This window comes from Epinephelus moara, chromosome 9 (assembly GCF_006386435.1).
Source record: "Epinephelus moara isolate mb chromosome 9, YSFRI_EMoa_1.0, whole genome shotgun sequence".
Lineage (NCBI taxonomy): Eukaryota > Metazoa > Chordata > Actinopteri > Perciformes > Serranidae > Epinephelus > Epinephelus moara.
Window position 1 is genome coordinate 31,899,048 of NC_065514.1, and position 19,853 is coordinate 31,918,900.

The 19,853-nt window shown below is 40.2% G+C and overlaps 1 protein-coding gene across 2 annotated transcripts in view; it reads left to right on the plus strand.

Moving 5' to 3' along the window:
• ap3b1a (adaptor related protein complex 3 subunit beta 1a) overlaps positions 1 to 12,938 on the plus strand; it is a 78,504-nt gene extending 65,566 nt beyond the window's left edge. For both annotated transcript variants that reach the window (XM_050052351.1, XM_050052350.1), the window contains exons 26-27: positions 3,908 to 4,046; positions 11,820 to 12,938. In XM_050052351.1, coding sequence (XP_049908308.1) covers positions 3,908 to 4,046; positions 11,820 to 11,973 — 293 coding nt within the window. In that variant the 3' untranslated portion in view covers positions 11,974 to 12,938. The remainder of the gene's footprint in view (positions 1 to 3,907; positions 4,047 to 11,819) is intronic.
• Positions 12,939 to 19,853: the final 6,915 nt, after the last annotated feature.

Genomic DNA, 19,853 nt, shown 5'->3' on the forward strand with positions numbered 1-19,853 from the left:
GCAAAGGTTTGGGCACCCTGCATGGTCAGTACTTAGTAGCTGGAATTGAATTGAATCCATTCTTCCCTCTACCTGTGAAATGTTCCCCGTGCCACTGGCTGCAACACAAGCCCAAAGCATGATCGAACCGCCAACAGATGGACAGGAGCTATTTCGATTAAATTCTGCACCCTTTTTTCTCCAAACATACCTTTGCTCACTGTGCCCAAAGAGTCCTATTTTTACTTCATCAGTCCACAGGACTTGTTTCCAAAATCGTCAGGTTTTTTAGATGTTCCTTTGTAAACTTCTGACACTGAATTTGAGGACACAGGAAAGGTTTTCTTCTGATGACTCTTCCATTAGGGTCATATTTGTACAGGTGTCGCTGCACAGTAGAACAGTGCACCACCACTCCAGTGTCTTATAAATCTTCCTGCAGGTCTTTTGCAGTCAAACAGGGGCTTTGATTTGCCTTTCTAAGAATCCTACAAGCAGCTCTCTTGGAAAGTTTTCTTGGTCTTCCAGACTTCAAGTTGGCTATCACAGTTCCTGTTAACTGCCATTTCTTGTTGCACATTTTTAATCTGACTCTTTTAACTGATTGTATTCCTAATATATGCAAAACAGCATTTGTAACTCCTCTGCACAAAGGTGGCCCCTCAAATGAACTGAATAATTACTGTCCAATTTCAAAACTACCCTGCTTGGCGAAACTATTAGAATGTCTGATAAGCAACCAAATTAGATCTTTTTTATCTGAACATGAAGTTTTAAACATCTATCAGTCTGGTTTTAGACCTGGACATAGCATTGTGTCAGTAATTGCTAAGGTTATGAACGATATCGCTCAAGCACTAGACAGTAAACTTGATTGTGTTGCCCTTTTTATTGACCTTTCTAAGGCCTTTGACTCGGTTGACCACACTATCCTTCTTGAGCGTCTGCATAATATTGGGCTTGATTACAAGACATGTAAATGGGTTGAGAATTATTTATCTGGTAGATCTCAAGCTGTGATTAGTGATGGTTTCATATCGGAATTTTTGAATATATACAAAGGGGTTCCGCAGGGTTCTGTTTTAGGACCTCTGTTATTTTCTATTTATATCAATGATTTTAATTGTGGTATCAAAAATAGCTCAATTCATCTTTATGCTGATGATTCAATCATATATTCTTTTGCTCCCTCTGTTGAAATAGCTCTGAGTAATTTACAAGATGACTTCTGTTGTATCCAAAGCACTCTGACTGATCTTAAATTGGTTTTAAATCCAGGAAAATCAAAGTACATGATTTTCACAAAAAAACGCACTGCTGACTTAAATAAGATCAGCCTTGCTACTGCTGATGGGACTCCCTTGGAAAGGGTTTCCTGTTATAAGTACTTGGGTATCTGGATCGATGACAAATTGTCTTTTAATTTACATGTTGCAGAACTTTTAAAGAAGCTGAAGCCTTTATTGGCATTCTTTTATAGAAATAAATCCTGTCTACCTCAGCACTGTAGAAAGCAATTAGTACTTGCTACCTTTTTATCGGTTTTAGATTATGGTGATATTATTTATATGCATGCTTCTCCCTCTATTCTTAAACCACTTGACACAATTTATCATTCTGCTATTAGATTTATTACTGGCAATGGGTTCATGACCAATCACTGCCAACTCTATCAAAATGTAGGCTGGACTTCCCTGGCTCTGAGAAGGGAGCAACACTGTATATTGTTTATCTATAAGGCATTGCTTAAAAAACTTCCTCTCTATTTATCGAGCTTACTGAGTTTTCAATCTTTTAACTACCCCACTCGTGCACAAAACTCACTGGCTCTTAATATCCCAACTATTAGAATGGAGGTAGGAAAAATTGCTTTTGGTTATTTCGTTCCTCTTAAATGGAATAATCTGCTGTCTCAGCTTCAGTTGGATACATTGATTCCTTTTAATCATTTTAAACGCATTCTTATTGACCTCATGCTTTCTGAATGTACATGTACTTGTTGACTTCATTATATGCTTCTGTGGTGTGTATATTATCGTTATTGATACGTATTGTAATGTGTATTGAATTGTATTTATTGTACTGTAATCAGGGCGTCATTGGAAATGAGAGCTCGCTCTCAATTGGCCCTCCCTGAATAAATAAAGGTGATATATATATTTCTTAATTACATTACGAACTGTGGAAAGACCGACCTGAAAACACTTTGCTATCTTCTTAAAGCCTTCTCCTGCTTTGTGGGCATCAGTTATTTTAGTTTTCAGAGTGCTAGGCAGCTGTTTAGAGGAGCCCATGGCTGCTGATTGTTGAGACAAGGTTTCAGGAGTAAGAGTATTTATAAAGCTTTGAAATTTGTATCACCTGGCCTTTCCTAACAATGACTGTGAACAAGTCATAGCCCTAACAAGCTAATTACCTCTGCCAAGGAGGTTATGTTTTCGCCGGTGTTGGTCTGTTTGTTTGTCTGCAAAATAACTCAAAAAGTTCTGAACGGATTTTGATGAAATTTTCAGGAAAGGTTGATAATGGGACAAGGAACAGATGAAAAAATTTTGGTGGTGATCGGTTGAAGTGGATAAAATTATAAAATGGCGGGAAATCCAAGCTGCTTGGTGGAGATCTGCGCTCTCCGAGTGCTTTTCTAGTTAAGGTCTGAGACCCTGGTAAAAGTTGTCTGAGAGCTCAAATATCTTGGGGTGCCCAAACTTTTGCAGGGTGGTCCTTTTCTTTTTTCACTCTAAACTTGTACAAAACAAAAATAATACACTGATCTTGCTTAAAATGTTGAAAAGCATGTTTTATCTTTAACTTCATGCCTTTTTTGCCCAGTTTCTCACTTAACTGTTCACAGTAAACAAAATTTTGACCATGGCTGCTTTTGCATGCTACTGTACATAATGTAAACAGGGTTTTAACAATAAGAAAATATAGAATATCACCAGACCTATTCTAAAAAAGGCAATATAACTGTTAAAGATGAATCTAAAACACATTTTACAGACCTAATAACAATAGTACAGCAGGTCTCAGTGACAAAGGTTGAGTTTTAAATCTTTAAATTACAGAGTTTTCTATATTATAAAGTGAAATAAAATCATAGTAGCCAACCTCTAATAAACATTTCCTCACCTTTGTCATTAAGGCAGAATGCTTGCCTCTTATGAAGCACTTAATGATATTCCCCACACTCACAGAGGCGCACACACCTGTGGAGCTACATCCTGTGGCAGCTATTGAAAGCTGAGAGCATACTCATATCTAAGCCATCAGTGTGCTCTTAAGTGCCTGCTTAATGCTGCTTCTGCCTTAATTAATCTTCATTCGCTGTGTTTTGAGCTCTACTGAATACACCTTGCACTAAAAAAAACACACCAGAGCAGAACAACTTGCTTTGCTGGAGCTTTTTTCTCTCTAGCAAATTGCTGCTTTATACCAATTGAGTGAAGTTAATTCATGCTTTCAGTTTACAGGTTTTCATTATATTTGCCTTTAAGACCTCTTTTATTTCTGCTTAACTTGTGCATATTTATATCCATTCTTTCTCCCAAATCCTTGCTCATTACTAAGTGCACATGAACTGGCCCTTTGCCTTCAATTGGGAGTCTTTTTTGCAACTCTATTTGTGATATTAAAGAAGGCACCCTTTTATTTTTAAGCATCCCCAGTTACCATCAAAATCTGTTTTATCATGTTGTTCCATTAGTGGCAGCCCTGAAATCAAGTCCCAAAATACTTTGTATACAAAAATTGTTATTGAATATTTTATATGTATAACACTTGACCGTGGAGTTGTGATTATGCCCACAGCTGCTATATATTAAGTCTAAGTTTATATTGGACAAATACATGTAATTAACAGGAGGACCAGAATTAAACTCCTGTTTGCATAGGTTGTTCTTTGATGTTTTAACATTTTGCATTCTCTCAGGTAAGCTCCTGGGCATGAATGAGACGTCTGCAACCATCACCATGGCAACAGCAAACACCTCTAGCCAGGCCATCAGCAAGCAGGTCCTGTCTGTGGCCAACGTAGGAGTGGTTTCATCCAGCAAAAACGACTTCCACAGGTGAATTCTCCAGAAATGCACACACATTTTATTCACCACATGAATTCTTCATTTCCACACAGTGGACCTCCAGACACATACGACCTTGATCACTTTTGATGACCTGGATAAGTCAGTAATAATGGAAACAGGCCTTGTTGCAGGGGCAACATAAATATTTCGTTAGCACCAATAGTTTGGGTTTCTTCAGTTTGAGAAGTTATCCATCAATTTTAGCCTTCTATTAAATGAGTCAAGTCCCAATGGGATCTAATTTGCAAAGAGACATGAGTACATGTAAAATAATACAACATACTGAGGAACAGTAATATACATTAGGATATAAATACATTATGGGAACTACGGAAAAACAAAATAAAGTAGAAAAAATATGTTTATTTGATTTAACAGCATGTTCCTAAAATGCCCCAAGTGTATGGAAACATCCGCTGAATATTTTGACTGCAAATTCAGGCATCAGCAAGTTCTGTCAGGGAATGTAGTGATCCCAGAATCTTTCTTTGAAACTATTTTATGAGTTTGTTCTGTCTGAGAGCTAAAAAGACAGTGTGCCTGCGTACATGTGCCTTGTGTTTTTATGTGGAGTTGAGTGAAACGGTGTGTATGCAGGTATCATAGAGTGAAAGTGTCTGTGTGTCCCCCACCAGCCTCACACAGACATGCCAGGGGAATGCCCTGAGAAGCCTGGCTGTGTAATTGGTGTACACAGAGTGTGCTAATGAGCTTCCTCCTCTGTCACGCACACCCGAACACCTGATAGATAATTACACCTCCCTCTCTCCCTCTGTTTCCTGCTCTGTCTCTCTTTCACTTCATCTATGCACCCCCCCCCCCCCATCTGTCTCTCCCTCCACACCGCTGTCTCTCTTTCACTTCCTCTTTGTCTTTCACTCCATCCCTCTGCGCCATGCTCTGTCCTCCTGCTCGTCTCGTTCTGTCTGTCTTTGTATTATCCTGCTCTGTGCAGACATGTCTCTGTCTTTTCGTCTTTTGAATGATCTCATGTTCGTGATAATTTCTTCTTTTTTTTTTAGTAATAGGGGAGACATGTAGGAAATGGTGGATAACTAAAGGACAGTGAGGGAGTCAGAGTGAAAGAATAAGAGGGCGACAGTAGCACAAGGGCACAGAGAGCTGAAAGAGTGAGTGGAAATCAATGTAAGCCAGTGGGAGAGGCCTGCATCCAATAAGCCCATACTTCATTGAGAATAACCAATAGCTCAAATGACTCCATGCTATCAATCTCTCTCCTGCTTCTGTGACAGTTTAAGAGGAAGACAGTCTCCCAGTGTTGCCCATCCTCTTAATGAAGACGCTCCATTCAATGTTGTCCGCCGGTGATGACCGGTTTTTCCACACTGTCCTTAGAACATCCATTTATTGGAGATGATGGAGTTCCTTGCTGAAAAAATCCTCAGCCATTGTCTTCTTCTAAAACGTCTTTGAGAAGTTGTAGCAAAGATCTCTAAATCTGTCCATTTATGGTTTTGATTCTGTGCCAGTGACTGCACAAGTTTACACATTGGGGTGGCTCAGGAGGTAGAGTGACACACACTGAGTGTGCGTGAATGATTATCTGATGAGCAGGTGGCACCATGTATGGTAGCCTTGGCCACCAGTGTGTGAATGTGTGTGTGAATGGGGTGAAAAGGGCTTTGAGGGGTTGCTAAGACTAGAAAAGCGCTATATAAATGTGGTCCATTTACCATTTACATGTTCAAATAACAGAGAGAAATTAGTGCTGCCACTGTTATTCAATTAATTGTTTAGTCAGTCAACATTAAAGTTAAAGATGTGCTTTGCAGGATTTTACTAAAAACAATGTAGTCTGAACAGAAGTAATCCCTCTCGTCATCACTTGTGACCCACTCACAATGTGTGACAGTGTATTTACCTTCGGAAACTTTGCTCACTGCCTGGATTTTCGTATTTTTTGTGTTTGAGATGTTTGTGGGCGTGTACCACCACATAGCTCAGATGGGGTTGGGCGTTTATAAAAAGATAGCGACCAGGTGAGAGACCGCAGCCAAGAGACGCAGTGCAAAAAAAACTGCACATATAGCGAGGTGAAATGCCAAACCTAAGAATCTGGGGTTGGCTTTTACTTTCACTTTTGCTGGCGAGCGTGTTAACAAACTGTAATCGACAGTCCTGCATATAATACCTTTAATCTTAAACAGTTTTGCCAGTCAGTGAATAATTTAAGTCATTTTAAAAGCAAAACAGCCCAAAAAATCCTTGGTGTCAGCTTTTCAAATGTGAATATTTTCTGGTTTTCTTACTTTTCTATCACAGTAAATTTAGTATCTTTGTCTGACCAGCAGTCAAAAACCCAAACATGTAAATGTTACCACGGGCACTTATGATGGGCATTGTTCCCTATTTTCCAAGATTTGATAAACACAAACAATTATTCAATATAGTGAGAAAATTATCATTAAAGCAAACAATAGTTCATACATCAATAGTTGCAGCCCTAGTTATGATTGTGCTTTTAATTTTCCAACTTGATGCTGGAGCAAGTTTGTATTTCTATCATTCATTTTTTGTTGTTGTTTTGTTTGGAAGCAGCTTTGTTTCATAATTCTACAAGCAATGAATCATTCATGCTTAATTTACACTACATTTCCCTTTTCCCATTATCTGGATCCCAACCGAGAGTGGTGTAACAATAGGGCAGCAACTAATAACTATTTTCATTATTGATTAATCTGTGTATTATTTCTACAGATAATTTATAATTCAGACTTTATTTCAGACTTACAAGAGGGCCCATAGCAAAAAAAAAGAAAAAGACATACAAGTTAAAACCCATCGCAGTTCATCATTGTGGTGGTTAATGTCAGAAAACATCGAAAAATGCCCATCGCAGGTCCACAGGGACAAAGATGATGTCTCTGAATGTCTAAACAACAGTCAGAAACCCACCAAATATTAAATTAAACTAAATTGAATTGATTTAATTTTTGTAATATAAAACTGTAAGGTGCAACAAATCCTCACCTTTTAGGAGCTGCAACTGGAGGATGTTTGGATTTTTTGCTTGATAAATGACAAACCGTTATTTAATTTCAAATTGTTGTTGATTAAATTTCTGCCAGTGGGCTCATCCTTTTAACACTAGTAATTTTAGTCCTGGAGTTTTTGTGTGTTGCTGCTGTGCATACTTTGAATAACACACACACACACACACAGAGCAGAGTGATCGATCTAATCGGATACACCCACTGAGAGCTTATTGTGGAGGTCACTCGGCATTAAATGTGATGTGTGAGGTGACCTCCATCCAGGACCCCTCTCTTTCTCCTCTGATCTCCCCAGAAAAAGGGTCCTCTCATCCGGGTAAGATCACACAAGCTATCTGCCCTCAGAGGAGCGAGAGCTCGGCTTTAATGTAGAAAAGGATCTCAATATGAATCCTAAGAATGACACAGTTCACAACACACTGCCTGTGCTTTAAACTGACCTCAGAAACCTCACTGCATGATAACTGGCAGTATTGGAGGTAACATAGGTTTCTGTTTAACAAAGCAACAGCCTGCCCCCCCCCCAGCACCTTTGCATCCCCTGCACTCCTTTTGTTTATCAGCAGGGTGCAGCACTGCTTTTCCCAAACAGGCGTCGAGGCCCGAGCGGAGGGGGGATGCCACTGAAACACAGAAATTGATTGCTGGAAAGGAGGATGGCAATAAATCAAGCAGGAAAGCAAATGTAGAAAACGCTGTTCTTGTTTATGTCTAAACAGGCGGAATAGAATAAATGTGCTCTATTTTTCAGTCCGTTTGAAAGCAAATTTGATCGAATTTTGCATGCATTGCCAATCCCTCTGGTTAGAGACTAATTTTCAGGGGAAAAAAACTGAACCCCTTGATTTATAAGCTATGCTTTCTCTTTACTTTACACTTTGATATAATTAAAGTATGTTTCTCTGAACATTGTGAATTTTCCTCTTTTCGGTGAAGTTGAATTCTTGTTCCTATTTAAAATTTAATTGACTATCATTTATAACCTGACTAATTAAACGCCCAGTCTCTTTATTACAGATTGCTACAGCAGACAGTGTGACTTATGATCTATCTTCAGATGATACAAAGAGTGCAATGTAACTGTAGTCTATTAACAACCCACATTACCACAATGAAGATACAACATGAAGCCACATTTACATGTTAAACTCAGTTGTTGGCAAGGTTTTCCTCGAATCTTCGTTGAGTTAAGTTCTTGTCTCCACTTCCCATTTTGTTTCCCATCAGCCTCTGCAGTCTGTCCTCTTCTTCCTCTCACGTCCGTCTGCCTCTCTGCCCTTCGAGTGCAGTGCTGCGGTTCATCCGTATGGCCAAGCTCTGGAGATGCGTGGAGGGTTCCTGCTTCTAATTGGGGCTAATAGCTCTGGCCATCTGCCTGGTCTGAGTCTGCTCGCATGTGTTCGGCTCTGGTCTGGCCTCACTGACCACTCAGCTGAAGGACACTCCTCCACTTGTCCACCTGGCCAAGAACCGGGATGGAACAATAATGTCCAGCTGTAGCCACTGCACGTTTGGCCTCAGCTTTTCTGAGTTTCTGATTTTGGTGAAAACATCATGCACAGTAGTCAGTTTTTGACCCTGACCTCGTTTCCAGAGAGTTAAAGCTGGTTGAATGTTTACTTAAGATGTATGGGGCTTGTGCAGTCGCTGTGGGTTAAGTCCCGCATTCTTGGTAGCAGAATCCTCTGCGTCCTCTCCGCGTGAGGGTGAATGTAAAGGTGGAGCCCACTCTGTGTTTGCAGTGGCAGGGTGGAGGGGAGGCAGATGGCACACACAGGCTCCTCTGCACTGAGGAGAATCGCAGATAATTGGAGAGTGATGCTTAGCCGCAGCCCTGCCGATCGATGCCAATCCGCCTGCTCTAAGTCCAGGGGTTATGCTTTGCTTTTCTTTCCATACACTGCAATTAATCCAGTGTTTAGCCCAGTGTGTGAAGAGTGCAGGAGAATACCAATGACCCGTTTAAGGCCCGCTTGTCCTTAATCTTTCCCTTCTAGGCCCTAAAAATGCACTGGTGTCGTGTTAGATGTGATGCAGAACTGGTCTTTGCACCTCAATGTCCACATGACCACAAACAGCAAAGCGAGAATATTTTTCCAAGCAAACACGCTTGGAAATCAAACACAATCAAAACATGCTGTTGCTTCTTTCACTCGCTCTTATTACCACACATGAACAAAGGCCCACAGCGGGGTCTCCTGAGACGAAATGAAAGCAGCCTCCGGGTAGTGTTAACTGGCTGAGTAAATGATAGATTTATATCCTAAATCCATTAGCAAAGCCATGGGGACCACATAGACACCTTAAGCTGCTGACAGTAGGGGCGAAGAGAAGGGACCATGTATGTTTACTGTACATGTTTTCATGATTGTGTGTTAAATGGAAACAAAATATATGTATTTTTTGCATGAATAGGATTTTTTTATTGTGTTTTTAAAGGGTTGGAACAGATTATGAAAGAGGACATATCCAGATTTGCCACAATTAGAAATTTGGATTGATACACAACCCGTGAATTATTTACAGAAGTGAGAGCAGAGCAAAGAGGTTGGTATTTTTTGAGAGAAATTAATCCTCTTCTCGAATGGCTTGTGTTTCCTGCTGAAGTGGCTAATATTTTAATTAAGCCTGAGGAGGACTCTCTCTCCTCCCTGAGAGCTCCCTGATAAACTCCCTCTCCTCTGTTGATGGTAATTTAGCAGCTCCCCAGAGACACACCCAGACACACTGGGTTTGTGAGCCAGCTCCGTTTTATTGTCTATGCATGTCCCCTTAGTGCCCCCCTCGCCTCCCGCCTCCACGTCTTTAGCGTGTGCGTGCTAATTGGCGGACGTGCTAGCCGCTCCTGCCACTCAGCACGCCGTCACGGGGCTCCGTGACAGTGCCTGTCCACAGGCCGTCCTGTGGGGGCTCTTCACAGGCTTTAGTCAGGCCTAAGTGGGGCTCTTTGTGGGCTGTTTGTCAGGCCTAAGCGGGCTGCCACGGGGGGTCTTTGTTGCAGGGATGTAGTGCTAAATGGAGGCAGATGGCTGGGAGTTAGCCACGTGAGGCCCAGAGATGCAGAGGGGAGAGGGGGCTCTGCTCGGCTCTGTCGCCCTCAAAAGAGGGTCACACTGGGTCAGAGCCCCTGTCTACCTCTTGTTAGCGCTCTCAATGGGGACCATGTGTGCCCAGATTTGCCCCCAGTCTACAGGGACTGTATCCAAGGAAACAGCGAACCAAGAATTCTCCCAATGGTCCAGAGGGAGCCGGTGGGACGGGGCATCCCCCATAGTGGTCGAGAGGCTCCCACACACTCATAGACACCCACAGTCCATAAAAACGGCTGACTTCTGTTTGATGGGCAGGGAGGGCGTGTCTCACCCCTAATGGCTCTTTAGTCAGCTGGGATAATGCACTGTCTGTTACTCTGCTCTCTATATTTCCTGTCACATCATTTTCCTGCTTTGTCTCATTCACTAATTTCAAGTAATTACAAGGTGTGAGGTGTAGAAGAATTTTTTTAAACATGAGGTTTTACTGGTTGGGGGATAAATTTCAGTTAAGTGTGTAGGTTGGGCAGTCTCTAATATTCAAAGGTGCCTGATGTTTGTTATGCAGTCGTCACTGTGGGCTTCACATCCTGGTGTTTCATGTGAATTCTGAAATTGCAGTAAATTGTTTACACTTTCTAAGTAAAAAAGTCTTAGACTGATAAAAAGATTAGGCATTATGTTTAATTTCAATTGAAGACATATTTCATATACTAGAAATATGATGATAGAAATGTACACTAAAAGTAGTGATGTAGGCTTGGTTTAATGCACAGATGAGTCTCATTCTTTAACAGCTAGAGCTAGTGTTTTATTCCTGTCAGAAAACTACACGTATGTTTTTATTCTCAAATAGCATGACATACCCGACCTGCTACAATATCCTGCCCAGTAATGACCAATTATTCAGATACATGTTAGTTTCCATACACCATTTTTCATTTTTATTTTTGCAGATATGTTAAAAAAAACAAAACATAAGATTTGTTAGACAGGTGGATGAAAAACCTTTATGTTTATTTATTCTGGATTTTTCTTTTTGTTTTGTTTTTTTTCTTTTCCCTTTCTGGTTTAATGGTTTCAAATGTTGGATGACTGATCCTTCACTCAAGGACATTTACAGAAGTTCATCCAATCAACTGAGACTTTGGGCGACAGGCTAGCCACACCAGTCATATAAAACGGCACTTCACTGTTTGGATGGGCTGTAGTAGCCAACAGAGCAAATATGGAAAGAGATAGAAGGTGATGTGTTTTTGGATAAAGCAAAACCTTTGTTTTCTTTTTCAAAACAATGTGGCGGAGGTCTGATTCATTCATCTCCCTCCTGATCTAACAGTGAGAGAGGTGTCTCTGGAGCCAACAGTCCCCTCAGCAGCAGACTCCGCTGTAGCTTTGTATTGCACTAAACTCCAAACCCGCCCACTTTGAAGCGTTCTAATCAAATGCAAAAGGTTTGAGTTAAAACCCTTGTGTAACTGTACACCAAGCAAATATTCTGTTTCACAGTAGAGGAGCTAAAGACCCTCTAATTTCTTACAGGACTTTAAAATTACATTTCTTTCGCTGTTACTGCAGATAGACGACATAATGTGTTGTCAACAGTTTTTATAGGAGCTTTTTCTTTGGCAGTGGGCAGGAAATACCAAACAGCTCATTTTCAGTCTGTCTCAGTGGTTTTTGAAGCTGACCCATGCTCTGTAACTCACCTGCAGGTTTGCTGGGCGGACAGTCAGCAGCGGAGCACTGGTCTTGGTGTCACTGGAGCCGAAGGAGTCCTCCACTGCCCTGCTAACCATCAACACAGAGAAGAGCGTCATGGCGTCCATGTTGCTCCGAGACCTCAAACAAGCCCTTGCCCAGGCGTAGAGACCCCCCCCCCCACTTTCTTAAATAAAGGTAAAGGGGAACAGCGCTTCATTAAAGATTTCATATATTTTATTTTTCCGGTTAAGGACAATTCAGGCAGTACTTGCAAATGCATGGCACTTTTATCCACAATACAGCAACCGAAGAGCTGAACTTTTGTCACTGACACAGAACTGGAAACAATGGAAGCGTGCAGCGTTTCTTATTTTTCTGCTCTGTGGTTTTTGGAAAGGATTGTCCTGAATCGCAGGAATAAATTTGTGAAAAAAGTGATGATCCCCTTTAAAACACACAGAAGGCATCATAGAAGTGATAATACAATTTAAAATGTGACCCGCTTACCTTCTCCTGTAGAAGTCACTCCTAAACATGACACTACTCCACCCAATCATGTAAAACCAACTGGTCATTTACCTCAGCGGTGACCATTTAAATATAATGCCATTTATGGGTTTGACCAATGTTATTATGTACAAACAGCTGTACATACATTTTGGGAGAAAGAAAGTATCGCTGCCTCACTTTTGGTGCTACAGGCCAATTTTTCTTTAATGTTTATACAGATTGAGATACTCCACTAAAGCATTGATGTCTGACTGTATTTCATCAGCATTTGTGCCTGAGCCAAGCCACTCTGTGTTTGCATTGATGGACTTTGTTCTTTATGCCAAGAGAAAGAGAAAAGGAGGATTTTCTCAATGCCATTTAGACCCATCTCAACACTGTCATTACATTAATAATCTTTGGGAAGCTGCTGCAGCACCAGACGAGCCTCTGTCCCTGATGTAGTTTTACATTCCAACCTTTCCACTGCCCCTAAATCACATTTATTAAAGTGCCTTCTACATGAAAATAATGTTATTTAGAAAACCAAAACGTATAGACTTAAATCAACGAGGTCTTTTTATCTGTACCGCTTTTGCTGAACAATAAAAAGTGAATTTATTAAAACAATAAACATTTTATTTGCTTGTGTTTTGCTGATGATGACGTTCCTCGGTGTAATCTGATCCGTGTTACCTGATGGTGTCTCTCCAGCTGTGATTTATGGTCATTAAGATGAACGTGGCTGAAACAGAAAATCGTTAATGATGAGCTCTGCTAATTGGCAGGCTGAGTCGCGTACCATGTACTCATGACATCATGATTTTTCTGAATCTGTCACTCCACCTGCTGTCATATGTTCTTCCCCTTCATCCACCGATCAGCTGTGTTGTATTCTATAAGCCAGCAGTGGTGGAAGAAGTATTCAAATTCCTTATATAAGTAAAAGTCTAATGCCACACTGTGAAAATACTCCACTACAGGTAAAAGTCCTGCATTCAAAACCTCATTCAAGGAAAAGTATGTGAACCTAAAGTATCACAATTCATCATCATTTAGTCAGTTGTATAGTATGCTGTATTTTAGTGCTATAGATGTTTTAGGTGGTGCTCATTTTAACTCTTTTATATACTGCTGGGTAGTTTAATCTACAGCAATGCATCATATTCTATGAGATCATCATATGTTTGTAGTGTGGCTGTCCTGTGAGAACCATGTGTCTCTAAAAAGTCAACTTTTTATGCTGTCAGAAAAAAAAACGCTGTTTTCAGCTTTATGATGATGTATTTTCCAGCTGACCCAAGAGTGTTTTTTAAGAGTTAATGTCACTCAAGAAGGAGGAGAATTTCCTCAACACATAAAGGAACACTTCATCCTTCAGTTTATCACAAACATTAACAAAAATAATGTGTGGAGATACATGGTTTCCACTGGAAGGGTGGTGAAAAACTGTCATCTAAGCTTTCAGACAAATGTAGTGCAATTAAAAAGTACAATATTTGCAATATTTAAATAGAGTAGAAGTACAAATTTGGATAAAATGGAAATAGTCAAGTGAAGTACTTGTACCTCAGATTTGTACTTAAGTACAGTATTTGAGAAAATGTACATAGCTATGTTTCACCCCTTTAAACCAGATGTAGACAAGCAAAGATTCATGATCTGCACCCCAACTAGGGCTGCAACTTACAATTATTTTCATTGTTAATTAGTCTGTTGATTTTTTTTTTTTCTGATTAATCGACAAGTTGTTTGTTAGTAAAAGGTGAAACTGTCCATCAGTGTTTCCCAAAGCCCAAGATGATGTCCTCATATATCTTGTTTTGTCTACAACCCAAAGATTATCAGTTTACTGTCATACAGGAGTAAAGAAACCAGAAAATATTTGCATTAAAGAAGATGAAATCAGAAAATTTAGATTTTTGTTTTTCTCAAACTGAATAATAGATTATTGAATTAGTTGGCAATTCATGTAATAGCTGACAACTAATCGATCAGTCTTTGCCAATCTAGTTTTGACTGCCATAGTTTACATGAAATCTTTTACGTTTTTTCTGCATCTGTATTCTGTCAGTTGAAGGCAAATGCAAATCACAATAAATGTGACCTTGTAACATATAAAACTGCCACTGACACTTCATGTAATGAAATAAGTACCCTGTATATTTAAACTGTTTTAATTCCAGCCTGTTTGACCAGAACAAAATCACATCTCACACAAACACTAACGGGATTCAGTTGAACAGAAACACTGACTACAACATTAACGTCAGCTGCTGCAGCCCCAGTTTCTGCCGCACAGCTAAGCTTAAAAATAAATACCTGCCATTTCTTAAATAAACACAAGGTTGTTAAACAACACTTATACCTTTATCCTCAGAGACTCTTCTAACCATTTGGGTGAAAACATAAATCTGTCTGCTGCACAAAAAAATGTTTTCATCCCTCAAATTGCCATGGTAGTTTCTAATCCAGGTAGACAGCAATGATCATGTCTATGCTCTTTTTGTACGACACAAAATGTACCACGTTATTACGAATAATACAAATTAACAAGCATAGACAACTAACTGAAAATAAAATATAATTTTGGTTCATGTTGTAAAATATTGAATTAGGAACTACCATCGCAACTTGAGGGGTAGAAATGTATTCTTTTAATGCAGTAGAATATTTTTTCATCCAGATGTTAGAAGAATTTTTGTTACGCCTCTGTGCCGGCGAAAGTTGTGGCCTCAGGCATTATAATTTCAGATTGTCCGTCCGTTCACAGGAACATATTTCCATCCCGTTCTCTTGAAAGTGATATCTCAAGAACACCTAAAGGAAATTTCTTAAAATTTGGCACAAACGTTCACTAACGTCCTGTATTTGTAAGAATGAACTGATTAGATTTTGGTGGTTTATGTTTAATGTCACCATGACCTTATATCCATCTCTGTCTTTGGAACATGATATCTTAAGAATACCTGAAGGGAATTTCTTTGGCACAAACATCCACTTTGAGTCAAGGATGAACTGATTAGATTTTGTCACTGTTACCTTGCCTCTGTCTCATTTTGTGTACTCTATCTCAAGAAGTCCTTGAGGGAAATTTTCCAAATTTGTTACAAACGTCCACTTGGACTCGCAAATGACCTGATTAAAATTTGGTGGTTGAAGGTCAAAGATCAAGGTCACTGTGACCTCACAAAACATGTTTTTGGCCATAACTCAGAAATTCATACACGTATTATGACAACATTTAAAACAAATGTCTAATAGGATAGAGTGATGAAGTGAACACATTTTATATCCAAAAGGTCAAAGGTCAGCTTCCCTGTGACATCATAATGTTCTGCAAAAACACTTTTCTGGCCATTACTCAAAATCATAACTCAGGAACAGAAGGGGAGACATTTGGTCAGATACTAAGTTGGTGACACTAACCTTGGGTGCCCACCTTGAAACTGTGCTGACTGTATAGATCTTCTGTGCTGCCGGGGGAAAGATGTGTGTGAAGCATCCATGTTTTCACAGACATGGATGTAAACTGTGAGTGCAAGTTGACTGGTTCGCAGAGGCATACAGCCACGAGGCGGTAATTCCAGTTAAACAATCTTCTGGATTCAAGCATTGCCAGATGTATATGTCTCAAAGAAACAGATGCTGAGCTCTGTGACTTGATTGTAGGGTAATACAGTACACGAGAGGCCCAAACTGGAGCAAAAGCTGAACTTACTGAAGGGGAAAGTAATATCTGCCCTAAAAACTCAAAGTTTTAAATCAGTTTTATTCTTAAATGATTTAAAAGGCACAGACATACAGAGATTTACGCATTAAAGATCTGGCTATTCACTGTGCTTGTAAGATGTTGGTTTCCCACGCAACTGGCCACTGCTAGAAACCAACAACATTAAAGTGTAAAGAAGAGTCAGTCATAACAATTTGAATTGTGCAGCCAACAGTGGCTGCAGAGCCTCTATTAAGAGCAGTAACATCAGAACAAAGTGATTGTTCATGAGCCACAAACTGTAGAACCCAAGTTAAGATCTGGGATAAAGTGAATCATAGCTGTGCACAGTTCTTTAATGTTAATATTCTGCAGTAGGAGATGAATGAGGACTTTGTGCAGAGAGAATGATGAAAGGGTTTCGGCTCCACTCTTGAGTAAAGATGCTCTTAGCGAACTAAAGCCAATCCGCCGCCTAAAGACAGTTCTGCTGTGTTGCTCATTGTTGAGTAAAGTTCAGTGCAGATGTACGTGATGTGTTTTAGCTTTGAGTGGGCCGGTGGCGTAGTGTGCTTTGCGTCTGGCTGTCTTTTCCGGCTCATAAATAGCGTCTCTCTGAGGGCTGTGGTGAACACCTGTTAGCTCATCTGTCACAGGAGCTCCACTCGCATCCATCACCTCTCCCTCTGTACTCATTCCCTCAGCCAGCTGTTCCCATTACACACACACACACACACACACACACACACACACACACACACACACACACACACAAGCTGCATCAGGCCTGCCAGATACACACACATCATACAGATCCATAGCCACATAGAAGACTTTCAAACTGCTGTTCTTTCTACATTTTACAAGTTTGTTTACAGAAAGAAAAAAAACACTCTGTCATTCTACATTAAAATAAGCTAATAAGAAAGAGTTTATAAATGTATGTTACACCTCAGTCCTTTGTGTTTTCTTTGAAGCAACACTAAGAGACAGCCACGCTGGTAGCTCTGTATCTGGGAACAGTGGAGCTTTGAGTGAAATGCTAATGTCAGCATGCTAGCGTGCTCACATTGGGCCTCAATCAGAAACTGTGCATACACACAAATAAGTGCTGAAACAGTGCATATGAGTGTTATACACACAATTTTGTTCATACGCTGCAAACAAATTTAGGACTGTTTAGACCATGTGTACGCACAAATGATGAAGGCCTTACTGTAAGAAAACGTAAACACACACCTTTTAACTAAATGCATAGCATATTAAAACTGCATTCATTAAAAAAGGCTTAGACAATTGTGTTTAAAACTGCTAATTTACTAATGTGTTGCCAAAATGTATAAAAATCTAAGAAATTGACGTCCTTTCATCGTCATTAGTTGTATGATATTCAACAATCAAAACTGAGTGTCCTAGTCCTAGCTTAAAATGGAATCTTAAAATGTCCATATTGAAATGTAACAGTTTTGGTTTTCATTGTTTTTAATAACTTGGCCGGTTCTGATTTACCTCCAAGCAGGTGTTAAGATGGTATATCTAGCTTTGCTGGAAGATGTCGCAGCCTGTGCTTTCATGAGAGAGCACATCTTCAGAGACATAACATGTTTAAAGAGAGTGACAAATGGCTTATCAGTCATTACCTACTGCCAAGTCATTCACTTCTATGTACAGAAATAACTTCATCACTTCCTCCATGATACACCTTGAAGCAAATGTATGTCCTTATATAGAGAAATCGGAGCGTAGCAGTATGCTGATTGCTAATAGCTGGCACACGGCTGTCCATTTAGAATGATTCCGATTCACAAAAATACACACAGTGGCAAGAGTAAAGTTGGCCAGTGTACACGTGTCATGAATACGACCCTGATTCAACAACATAACGCAATGAATGGTGATTAATGTTGCGACCACAGGTAGTATAAAGAGTGACAAAGTCAGCACAGGGAGGAGGTCAGGGTGGAAGGGTGGGTCAAACAAACACAGGACTTTCACTCAGACAGCTGTTTGTGGCCTGTTTGAAACCAAAAGTCAACGCTGACTTATTGTAACTTTACCTACTTAAGTAACACAACTTGTGTACTTGATGTACTTGTGTCCCATACATAACAAGTGTAGTTAGTGTAAACAAAACCATGCTCTGTTTCTCTGTAGTTTTGGTGCCTAAAACTGTGACTGTTTCACAACATTAACCGTGTGTTTTAAACTGCGATCATTCCAGCACGTGATTTAACACATTTCATGCCACCAACACTTAATGTGGTGTTAAGAGGTCGTAGTCATTTCATGTATTTCCATGTGATCAGGTTGGTTTGTGATTAATGAACTTAATCAAGGTTAGCATGCAAAGACGTTAAACTAAGATGGTGAACATGGTTAAACTTAACCTGGTAAACATCAGCGTGTTGCCATCATGAACATGTTAGCATTTCATGGTACAACCTTACAGAGCTGTAACCTAAGCTGTAAGTGTGGTTTTATTATCAATTGTTATTATCTTTTGGCACTTTAGGAGATGTGTAAAATATAGATTAGGGAAAGAGTTTAAATGAACTCAACATAGGGTGTCCTCATACTGATAGGTGCACAAGGGTGTGTGTGTGTGCATGTGTGTGTGTGATCCATCTCCCAGTGTTGGCACCTGCTATAATAGGCTCTGGGGAAGGAATGAGAGAACGGGGAGGGGGGCTGCTTCTCTTCCCCTTCACCTCTCCCTCAACATTGCTGCACAGTGACAGCTTGATTTCTTTCCCTCTCTGGGCTGCAGCACAGTGACATGATGGGCCTGTTCAGCTGGTCTTATCACGGTCTGTGTTTGAAGAGAGTAGAGAGAGCGGATGGAGGGGACGTTGGGGGGAAGAGATGGGGAAGGTAAAGCAGAGGATCCCCAGCTGAGGAAACGCCTGTCTGACCTTACCACTGAGAGCAACTTCTCATTAGCCGGCGTGTCTCTGATCAGCCCCTCGTTCATCTGACAGGGAGGCGCAGACATGCAGGCCAAGATACAAACACAGCAAAGCCACTCCATTTTGGTAACTTATGGATTTACCTCTTCTGTTGCAAAAAAAATACTTTCTGTCATAGCAATAATATTAAAATTCTTTGCTTTCAACCACAGTGTAGTTTTGAACTTCTGACTGTTACACATACACTGGAAAATGAAGAGCTCAAAAAAATGCTCTTAGTGACTCTTCATGAGCTCTTTTCCCTCTTCCTCCCTGCCTGGACAACATGAATGTACTGTTTTTACATCATATGCATTTACTGTACTTAATGCAATACCTTATTTTACTTGGTACACTGTATCCTTTTACTTCACAACATTTTAATAATATACTCAGCGTTGGGATGGAGAGGGGGGCAGAGAGCATTTGGGATGTGTGTGTGTGTGTGTGTATGTGGACGTGTGACATGTCTATTGTCCATGTGTCTGTGCTGATCTGGAGACAGTTTGGTAAGATTTGGGTATAAATAATTTCATTTACTGTATAACATGGATTTGACATGAATTATAGATACTGTTTGTGTAATCTGCATGCAAAACAGGTCAACCCAACCAGCAGACAAAAAATTTAACCCGTGGCAACACGCGGCCCAACCAACTTGACCAGCCTGATCAATAACCATAAACTAATGTCAATTTTCATCCTGTGCAAATATTTCCTCTTCACTATTAAATGTTAAAGAAATAATATGCATGATTTTCCTAAAACAATGTATGGACTCATACACAAGTTATGAAAACTCTGTCTGTGGGTGTGTCTGTGTGTCTGTTCCACGTTTTTCTCCTCACTGACTTGGTCAATCCATGTGAAATTTGGCACAGTGGTAGAGGGTCATGGGA